The sequence below is a fragment of the Mustela nigripes genome, chromosome 2 (assembly GCF_022355385.1).
Source record: "Mustela nigripes isolate SB6536 chromosome 2, MUSNIG.SB6536, whole genome shotgun sequence".
Classification (NCBI taxonomy): domain Eukaryota; kingdom Metazoa; phylum Chordata; class Mammalia; order Carnivora; family Mustelidae; genus Mustela; species Mustela nigripes.
In genome coordinates, this window is record NC_081558.1 from 164,286 (window position 1) to 174,156 (window position 9,871).

At 61.1% G+C, this 9,871-nt stretch overlaps 1 protein-coding gene across 2 annotated transcripts; it reads left to right on the forward strand.

Annotated features, from left to right (window-relative positions):
- Positions 1-4,838: 4,838 nt before the first annotated feature.
- Positions 4,839-9,206, forward strand: MADCAM1 (mucosal vascular addressin cell adhesion molecule 1). Of its 2 annotated transcripts, none has more exons than XM_059387662.1 (5): positions 4,839-5,045; positions 5,172-5,444; positions 5,868-6,161; positions 7,762-8,172; positions 8,813-9,206. In XM_059387662.1, the coding sequence occupies exons 1-5, from the start codon at positions 4,985-4,987 to the stop codon at positions 8,920-8,922; spliced, it is 1,149 nt and encodes a 382-aa protein (XP_059243645.1). In that variant the 5' UTR covers positions 4,839-4,984; the 3' UTR covers positions 8,923-9,206. The 2 variants fall into 2 exon arrangements, with proteins under 2 accessions (XP_059243645.1, XP_059243644.1); XM_059387661.1 differs by having other exon boundaries at positions 4,840-5,045; positions 5,838-6,161.
- The last annotated feature ends 665 nt before the right edge of the window (positions 9,207-9,871 follow it).

A 9,871-nucleotide genomic window follows, 5' to 3' on the forward strand; every position in this document is an offset into this window, starting at 1 on the left:
CTTTTTAAAGATTTTATTTATTTATGAGAGAGATCACAAGTAGGCAGAGAGGCAGGCAGAGAGAGAGGGGGAAGGCAGGCTCCCTGCTTAGCAGAGAACACGATGCCGGGCTCCATCCCAGGACCCTGGGATCATGACCCGAGCCACCCAGGTGCCCCTAAGTTAAAATCTTAATTAAAACTGCATTTCAGGGGCGCCTGGGTGGCTCAGTGGGTTAAGCCTCTGCCTTCAGCTCAGGTCATGATCTCAGGGTCCTGGGATCGAGCCCCGCATCCAGCTCTCTGCTCAGCAGGGTGCCTGCTTCCCTCTCTCTCTGCCTGCCTCTCCGTCTACTTGTGATCTCTGTCTGTCAAATAAATAAATAAATAAAAACTTTAAAGAAAAAAAAAAAACTGCATTTCAGGAGGTCCATAGGGACACGTGGCAGATCCGTAGGCAGTGGCCATAGGCACACGTGGCCAGCAGCTCCGCTGCAGCCTCGATCAGTGCTGGGACCCAGCCCTGCTGTCCCTGCAGTTGGGCCTGGGCAGCCAGGCTGGACCCGAGCCAGCCCTGGACCTGGTGCCGCATGAGCAAACCCTTCTGAACGACTTGAATTTTTCACCGCACATCTGCCTGGCAAGGTGGCCTGCCTCCTCATAGAAAAGCCAAAGAGTCTGCATTTCGTGGGGGCGTAGCAGCGACTTCCTCAGGTGCCTCCGGCTGGCTGGGGGGAGCGGGGGGTGGTCTGCGTGGGCGGCGGCGGAACCGGGAGGGTGCTCGGTGCAGGAGGATGGAATAGGGGCTGGATGGGTGGGTGGGCGATGATGCGGGACATGTGGACACGTAGGCGCCTGGACAATGGACGGATGATGGGTAAGTGAGAAATGGACAGACAGACGGCTGGATGATGGGTGAACATGTTAGTAGTCTCTGGTTGGACCCACAGATGATCTGACTCCCAGACTCCACCCTGGTCTGCCGGCACCTCCTAGGGCTGTTTTGGGGCATGCTCTGCCCTCTGCCCTGGAGGAGTCTGGGGGGGTGACCCCTGCAGTGCCGTCCCCAGCTGTGGGCAGAACACCGTCACCAGCACCCTCGGCCTGTGCCAGGGCCCCAGCCTCTACAGTTTCGTCTTGTACCTGCTCCCCGCGGAACTGCGCAAAACGGTGGCCCAGGGCCCCCGACCAGCACGGCAAACTTGTCAGACAAGGCCCCACCCTCGACCCACCTGTGTCCCACCAGACTCCTGCCTGCCTCCAGGGACAGGGACCACCACATTGGCCTCTCACACTCACTCTCTTCTCCCCGGACCATCCTCCTGGGCCACGCTTCCTCTTTGGCGCCCACCCCAGCTCCTGATCACCCTTCAGACTCCCAGCACGGTCACCTGCCCTGCAGCCCAGAGCCCCCAAGAAGCTTGATGGTGGGTCCCCAAGTGCCCCCACAGCCCTTTGGGTGGGGGCCCCATCAGCGAGGAGCCACTGCTGGAGGACAGCACAGCGTGAGTTAGCCGGAGGACCTGAAGCCAAGGGTTTCCCTTCTGGGAGCCCCAGCTGCAGGATGCTAGGGACCCTCGAGGCCCCACCCTTGCCTTTTAGCTCATTCAGTGCTTTCCTGGCCTGAGCCCTCCAGCCCCAGTAGGGGACCAGCCACAGTCCCCAGGGAAGCTGGGCCCAGCTAGGGGGCCTTGGAAGGCTATCCTGATATCACCCCACCCCCAAGGGCCTTCATCCAGTCGGTATGAACCCAGACGTCACAGCCCCAAGCCTCCACTCCCTTGGTGCTCACAACAACCTAAATCTCAGGCCCCCAGATGGTCCTCAAGGGGCCAGGCCATGTGCGACCCAGGCTCTGATCCCCGGCCACCACCCATATGGGCTTCAGCTTCCCAAAAAAAAATAAGTTTTTTAAAGACATTATTTATTTGGGAGAGAGAGAGCACCTCCGAACACAGCAGGGGAGCGGGGGGCGGGGCAGATGCCCTGCTAAGTAGGGAGCCCGATGCAGGGCTTGATCCTAGGACCCCAGGATCATGACCTGAGCCGAAGGCAGATGCTCACTGAAGCCTCACCAAAGGGGCCGCCGGGAGACGCTGTCTTCATGGGCATCCGGTGTTCCTTCAGGCTCTGACCCCGTCCTGCGTCAGCCCTCCTGCCGGACCCCTGCTCTAGCTCAGCCAGGAAACCTCAGGGCAATTTCTCCAGTCTCCCAGAGCTTGTTATGGGCATTTATTTTTTTTTTAATATTTTATTTATTTGACAGAGAGATCACAAGTAGGCAGAGAGGCAGGTAGAGAGAGAGAGAGGGAAGCAGGCTCCCTGCTGAGCAGAGAGCCCGATGCGGGGCTCGATCCCAGGACCCTGAGATCATGACCTGAGCCGAAGGCAGAGGCTTTAACCCACTGAGCCACCCAGGCACCCTTCTTATGGGTATTTATTAAAGGATCATTCATGAAATATAATAATAAAATAAATAAACAAAATAAGGATCATTTACAGTTTCCGTTCCCTTCCTCCCTGCCCCATCCCTGAGGCCTGCAGAAGCACGGAGACCACTGCGGGCTGGGCACGGTCCAGCATGAAACACCCCGCCCTCATGGCTCCAGCCCGCCCCGAAGAAGGCGCTGTGAGCCCCCGACCGACCAGTGGTACCAATGAGGGCAGCTGACCCAGCCCAGGTGAGAAGGGTGTCCCCGGAGGGGATGGGCATCTCTGGGGTGCTGGGACCACTGGCCTCTCCTGGGTACCCTCTGAGGAGGCCAGGTTCCCATCACAGCTCTGTCATGGGAGGGTTGAGGCCAGGATGACAGGTCTTGGGGGGGCTGGGACCCTCCATGGGAAGGCGGCTTCCTGCCTCTGGCCACTGAGGACTTCCTCCTGGGTGGGGACAATGCCGGGAAGGGCAAGCTCTGCAGGAAGCCCAGGTTGCTGGGGGGTGGGGGCGGCGTTAGGGGGAGGTAGGGGTGACCTCTGTCCCTGTGGAGGTGGCTGACTGCATGGACTCACCCTCCTGAGGAAGAGACGAGATGGCCCAGCTGCACGGGGGACATGTGGGACCTGCTAGGGCTGGTCTCGGGCCCCTCTCTTCAGGCCCCCGCCCTCCTCAGGCCCCTGCCCGCTCCCTCCCTCTGTGGCTCTGCTTCCCCCCCCCCCACCCCGTCTGGCTCTTCCTTGCCTCTGCCCAGAACCCTCTGGGTCTGATCGGCTCACCTGCCCCTTCCTCGGAGCACCTGTGTCACCAGGTCATCCTTCGTGCTCTCTTAGAGCTGTGCGTGTCCTTGAGCGTGAAGGTCGTTATCCACACGGACAGGGCACTTGGAGCCCGAAATAAGCACCATGGAGGCCAGGGATGGGTGGGCGAGGCGGGCGCAGAGAGCTAGGGCCCGCCCTGCAGGGGGCCTTGGCAGGAAGCAAGGTCAGGGGCTGGGAAGAGGCCCATTGACCAGGCCCACTGCCCCCTGCCCGGGGTTAAGAGCCCAGCTTCCCGAGAAAGGCCCACACCTCCGGCCCGGGGAGGGCCTCACCTAGCAGTCCACCTTCCTGTGCTGCCCTTCCCGGCACAAGCCTGGAGCGGGGGATGGGACCAACGAGAACAGGGCTCTGAGTTCACGCACGTGGACCCTCGCCTCCCCGAGACCTCAGTTTCCCCCCTCTGCTCCAGTCCCTCCTCTTCTGCCTCCGACAATCGAGACACTGAGAAGAGCCAGGCACAGAGCTCATGGGGTTCAACTCTTCATTGTCTGGCTGCCCCTTCCCTTATTCCCAAGCCAGGAAAACTGAGGCACAAGCCACACCCCGAGGCCAACCCCAAGCACACCCTCCACCCTCTTCTTTCTGCATGCCTGCTGTGCGCGGGCTCCCCGGGTCGCGCGGTGGGCCGCACAGCACAGGAGACCCGGCTCCAGGACATGGGAAATGTGGTTTCAGGCACACGACTTCGGAGAAAGTAAAATTGGGGTAGGGGGAGTGAAGCTGGTTGGCGAAGGCTCTGAGGAGGCAACATTTGGGCAGAGACGAACAGGGGGAAGACACAGCCACTCCGAGGCCCCGAGGCTTCTGGGTCCCGCGAGGCTCCAGCCCCGGTGAGATTTCGCTCTGGGGTGTTGCTGAAACCACTCTGGGTGCTGGGGGGTATGCGGCCACGAAGATCCAAGAAATGGGGCCAGGCTGAGGGGCAAGGAGAAAAAGGTGGACAGATTTCTCGGGACTCACTGGTGACGACTGGGAGTGGGCAGCCCGGCCAGAGCCCTTTCCCAGGCTTCCCTGGGGGCCCTCGGTCCCGGTGTGGAGCAGAGCGAGGCAGCCCCCCAACCCCGGGCTCCCAGGACCGCAGCAGCCCTAGCTGTTTCACTGAGGGGAGACAAGCTCAGGGGTAGGCGGTGACTCAGGTCACCTTCACCCCCAGAAGACCCCCACCACCCCCACAAGATCCTCACCCTCCAAGGACCACTCTTCCAGGAGGTTCCACTCCCAGGAAACCCCACCCCTCAGAGGACCCTCTCCCCCACAAGCCCCCCACCCCCATGACCCCACAAACACACCCTCACCCGCAGGAGGCCCCACCCCAGGAGAACCTGCCCCGCCCCCACCGCCTCCGCACTTCCGCGCGGGACGAAGGATGCTCTGGTCGCCCCCCGCCCTGCTCCGCGCTCGGGCCGTGGAGGCTGAGACCGCAGGGCTGTCGAGGCGGCCTGTCTCCGATTTCCGTCCGCTTGGCTCGGACCGCCACCCGGTCCAGTCCCCATCTTCCAACCCTCCGGTCTCTCGGAGCGGAGTCCGCTCACACCTTCCCGCCCCGTCTGTCCTGACCCTGGCCGCGGGGTCCCCGCCAACCCTGGCCCCCAGCCCCTGCCTCTCTGTCGCCTCCAGGGTCGGGCGTCAGGGCGGGAAACGCCCCCGGGAAAGCCCCGGGGAGCAGCCGGAGGACGGGGCGGCGGGAAGCAGCCGGGGCACCACTATTTAAGGCGCGGCCGCGGCGAGCGGAGGACAGAACCGGGGCGAGCATGGAGCAGGGTCTCGCCCTCCTGTTTCCCGTCTTCCTGGGGCTCCTCCAGCGAGCCCAGGGTGAGCAGGGGAGGGGGCTCCGGCGGGGGGGGCGGTCTCGGAGGAGGCCCGGCCGGGGGCGGGGGGGTGGGGGGGGGTGCTGGTGCTGGGGGCGGGGGCGGGGCTGAGAGCGCCGTCTGCCCGCAGGTGGGTCCTTGGAGATGGAGCCTCCGGATTCCGTGGTGGCCGTGTCCTTGGGCGGGTCGCAGCAGCTCACCTGCCGGCTAGCCTGCGCCGACCCCAGGAACCCCATGGTGCAGTGGCGGGGCCTGGACACCAGTCTGGGCACCGTGCGGTCGGACGCGCACAGCAGCGTCCTCTCGGTGCACAACGCCTCCCTGTCCGAGGCCGGCACCCGCGTGTGCGTGGGCTCCTGCGGGACCGACACCTTGCTGCGGACCGTGAAGCTCCTGGTGTTCGGTGAGCTTCGTCCCCTCCTGATGCCTGGGCACATTCGGGCCGCCCAGCAGCCCTGTTTTACCTCCAAAACAATACTGCCTTTTCCTGGGAGTCTTCCCAGATTGCCCCCCCCCGCCCGCCCCCAAAGACTGCATCAGCTCCAGCTGAGTCCTCCTGCAACCCACTCCCTCCTCTCCCGTCAACCCTCCTCCCCCTACCTGACCCCCACTCTCTCTGCGTTTGACCTGTCCTCCATACTTGACATTCTAGATACACACGCTGTGGCCACTGGGTCTTCTGGGAACCCAGGCACTAGCAGTCCCCACTCACCTCTTGGCCGCACCCCAAGCCCCCTCCTCAGGGCCCAGGACTGACCCTGTGGGCTCGCCCCCCCCCCACACCCTCTGTCCACAGCATTTCCAGACCAGCTGACTGTCTCCCCAGTAACCCTGGTGGCCAGGCGGGACCAGGAGGTGGCCTGCACCGCCCATAACGTCACACCTGCCAACCCTGAGGCCCTCTCCCTATCCCTGCTCCTGGGGGACCAGGAACTGGAGGGGGTGCAGGCCCTGGACTGGGATGTGGAGGAGGAGCCCCAGCAGGGCGAGGACCAGCTGCTCCGAGTAACACAGCGTTGGCTGCTGCCCCCGCTGGAGACCCCCACCCCACTCACCCTCCACTGCCGGGCAACCATGAACCTGCCTGGCCTGAGGCTGAGCCACCAGCGGGCCATTCCAGGTGAGTCTCTGGGGTTCTGGCCAGCCTGCACACAGTGCCGCAGGAAGTAGGTGAATTCCCCCCACCCAGCTCCTGTGAGCCCTCATGAGTGGTGCCCAGGAGCTCTTCTGGAATCCTGGCTCCGCACCCCCCCCACCGTGTCCCCATCTAGACAGGTCACAATATCTACAGTAGGGGGGAGCCCCAAATGCCTCCAGTATGATATTCCTCATGAGTTTATTCAGCTGTTCAACAGGTTAACTGAGCACCTTCCCTGTGTCAGACCCCCTGAGGTCCTGTCCTGCTCTGCTCACAGTCCTCCAGAGCTCCTCCCTCTGGGTAAAAACGCAAATCCTCCTATGTCCACACGGCCCTGAACCACCTGCCCTCACCATCTCCCTCTCCCCACCCTCACTCTGCTCCAGCCACATGAGCCTCCCAGCTGCTCCTCCAAGAGGTTAGGCTTGGTCCTGCCCCAGGACCTTTGCATATGTTCCACCCTCCACTGGGAATGCTCTTCCCCCAGCTCTGTCCATTGCTCCCTCACTCGCCTTCCAGGTGAGGCTTCTTCCGACCTGTCTAAATGGTCAACCTGTCCTTACTGCCTCTTACACATGGATGTGGACACACACATATGCACACACGGGAGCCCTTTCTCCTACTGTATGTTTTTTTACACCTTTTAACAATATCTGGCATCCTGCATTTTCTGCTCATTTTCTCCATTGTCTGTAACCCCTACTGTTGGCTTCACTGAAAAAGAAATATATCTGGTTCATGGCTATGTCCGCAGTGACTACAGTGCCTAGCGCTCAGTAGGTGCTCAACACGTGTTCTGGTTGGATGGATGAGACCACAGTGCCCAGCACATAGCAGGTGCACAACAACCACTTGCTGAATGAGTGAACAAGTGAAAACATTTAACTTGGGGCTGAGGACCCAGTAGGTGCTTGGTTCAAGTCAGACATTATTAATTTAACAAACATCTAAAGTAAGACAAGTGTTGTTCACATCATGAAGCCGCCGGCATCCTCTCACTAAAAAAGCACAAATTCCTTCTCTCCATGAAACTCGTTACTGTCCTTGGGGCCGTCAGGTGTGGGGATGGAGCAAGAGAGCTCCCAGTGGACAGGAAGTGGGGGCAGGGAGAGCGCGGTGGGAGCACACAGAGAGGCCTCTGGATTTGAAAGACGCTTCATGGTAGGGTGTACAAATCCCTCGGATCCTCAGTCTCCCGGGCTGTACCACCAAGGACGGAGCACGCCTTCCGTTTGCCAGGGAGCACTTCCCCTCCCCCACCTCCCAGTCCTGTAGTTTGTAAAGCCCAGTACTGCCTCACCCTGCACTCGGATCAGTCTCCGTGGCCGCTCCCAGGATGGGTGGTTCACACCCCCTCCGCGCGTTGAGGAAACTGCAACGCAGACGTTCGGAAACTCACTCAGAGTGGGGAGGGGACCAAGGCAGACCCTGACCCCGCTCCTCGCCACTGGGATACCCTTCCATTTGTCCAAGAGGCCCTGGGTGGGGCTTCAGCCCTTCTGGTCCAACTCTGTGGTCTAAATGGAGAGACGAACAGAAGAGGAGCCTGGGGCAGGAGAAAACCCAACACCCTGTTTTCCAGTCCTGCACAGCCTGACCTCCCCGGAGCCCCCTGTCGAGACCTCTCCCGAGGCCACCCCAGAGCTGAGCTCCACTAGCAGCTCCAGGAGTCCTGGACCCCCACCCAGGAACAGCAGCTCCGGGAGTCCTGGACCCCCACCAGGGAACAGCTCGAACCGGCCCTGCCGCCCAGAGATCCACCAGTCTCCAGCCGCAGGGGGTCTGGAGCTACTTTGTCAGGCGCTCTGTGACCCCGGTGTGGCTGTGGGCTGGACCCAGGCCCCAGGGGGTCTGGAAGCCTACCAGAGACGGGAGGCTGGGGCCCAGGCTTGGCTGAGCGTGCCCTGGGCCGGCTGCTGCTCTGAGGGCTGGTTTCAGTGTCGCCTGGACCCAGGGGGACAGATGGCCAGCCTCTACCTGGTCCCAGAGATCTGTGAGTTCTGGGGGCTCGGGAGGGGCCTGGGGGAGCCTCAGAGGGAGGGAAGCCCAGGATCAAGACCTCAGACACGGAATGGGCCTGCTCAGATTCAGTGTCCCCAGCTGTCCCGTGGGCTTCCCTTACGGTGGAAGGTGACAGTCACTTGGCACTGTGAGGGCTGCAAATTTCAGAGATTACGTTTCACAGTGATCTGTAAACCCTGATCTTTACACCCCACAACAGTTTGTAGGATACGAATAGAACAGAGCCACTCAGGTCATTTCAAATTTTCTAGTAGCCACATTTAGAAGTACAAACGAGATATTTTACCTTCTTTTCTCTTAAAAAAAAAAAAACTAATTGGTCAACATGTGGTGTGTAATTTACACGGATAGCAGGGGACATTCAGACTAGCCGGGCATGGGGGACGGCCATGTCACTTCCAACTAAAAGGTCCTATGTACCTTTCAAAAGATCTATTCTGGAGTCGTCTGGATATTTCAGCAGTTTTTGTACACTCCAAAAGACACCCTAAACCATGAATTCCTCTCTAAAATCTCAGGGAACTCGGCCAATGGGAAGCCCCTAGCAGATTCTGCTGAGCTTTTCCCCCACACCTGCAATCAGGTGCTCACGGCTCCGCTTCCTTCTCCAGGCTGCCAGACAACACCCCCAGCCCTGTGGACAGGCAGCTTGGTGCTGGGGCTGCTCTTCTTGGGATTCCTTGCCCACCGGCTACGGAAACACTGCAGGCCTGCTCAGTGACCACCCAGCCCCCCAGTTGCTTGGGGCCCCCTGCCCCACCTTGACTGGGCTGAGGGGGACTGGCCGGGCCCCTCCTGAAGTGGCCTGCCTTTCCTGCCACACCTTTGCAGCCAGAGGATGACTGCAGGCTTCTGGACCTACGTGGTGGAGAGCTGACCATAACCCCCTAACCCTGATGGCCAGCCTCTGAGATCCCCCTCAGTGGGACCCTTGAGGACCCACCCCCCCAGTGGTCCAGAGCTGGAGAATAAAGAGCATCTGGTTTGCCTCAGTGGTTTCTGGGGTGTTACAAGGATTTCACTGTCTGCACTGGGCGACTGCCCTAAGATGAGGACAGACAGGACGCAGACCCTGGCTTGGCCCCGGCTGGAGGAAAGGGAAAAACGCAGTGCAGGCTCTGCTTGGGGTGGGCAGAACACAAAGGCTTGTGCCTTTCCCCGGATGGGAGAACAGCTCAGGGATAACTAGAAGTCCTCGAAAGAAGTGAGGGAAGGGGGCGCCTGGGTGGCTCAGTGGGTGAAGCCGCTGCCTTCAGCTCAGGTCCTGATCTCAGCGTCCTGGGATCCCCCATCGGGCTCTCTGCTCCGCAGGGAGCCTGCTCTCTGTCTGCCTCTCTGTCCACTTGTGATCTCTCTCTCTGTTAAATAAATAAAATCTTTTAAAAAAAGGGGGGGGTGAGGCGGGGGGCGGGGGGGGGGGTGGACAGCGGGGGCAAAAGCCACCGAAGCGGGTTGCTGAAGGCTATGTTCTCTCTCTCGGGGTGGCTTGGGGGCCGAGTAGGTCGGGTGGGGCAGAGGCGAGGAGGGCTGGGAGCAGACGAAAGGCTGCCGATGCCGGGGTTCCGCCCGCGGGCACTGGGGCGCCCGGCAGGGTTCAGAGCGGCAGAGGCTGCGGTGGGAGAAAGACCCCTCGGGTGCGGAGGGGAGGTAACAGCACGGGACGGGGACGG

Excerpts from the sequence above, each read along its gene's own strand:
- MADCAM1 (XM_059387661.1), top strand. The coding sequence starts at position 4,985 with ATGGAGCAGGGTCTCGCCCTCCTGTTTCCCGTCTTCCTGGGGCTCCTC. Across the intron at positions 5,046-5,171 it reads GCTCCTCCAGCGAGCCCAGG|GTGGGTCCTTGGAGATGGAG; the intron begins GTGAGCAGGGGA and ends GTCTGCCCGCAG. Across the intron at positions 6,162-7,761 it reads CCACCAGCGGGCCATTCCAG|TCCTGCACAGCCTGACCTCC; the intron begins GTGAGTCTCTGG and ends CCTGTTTTCCAG.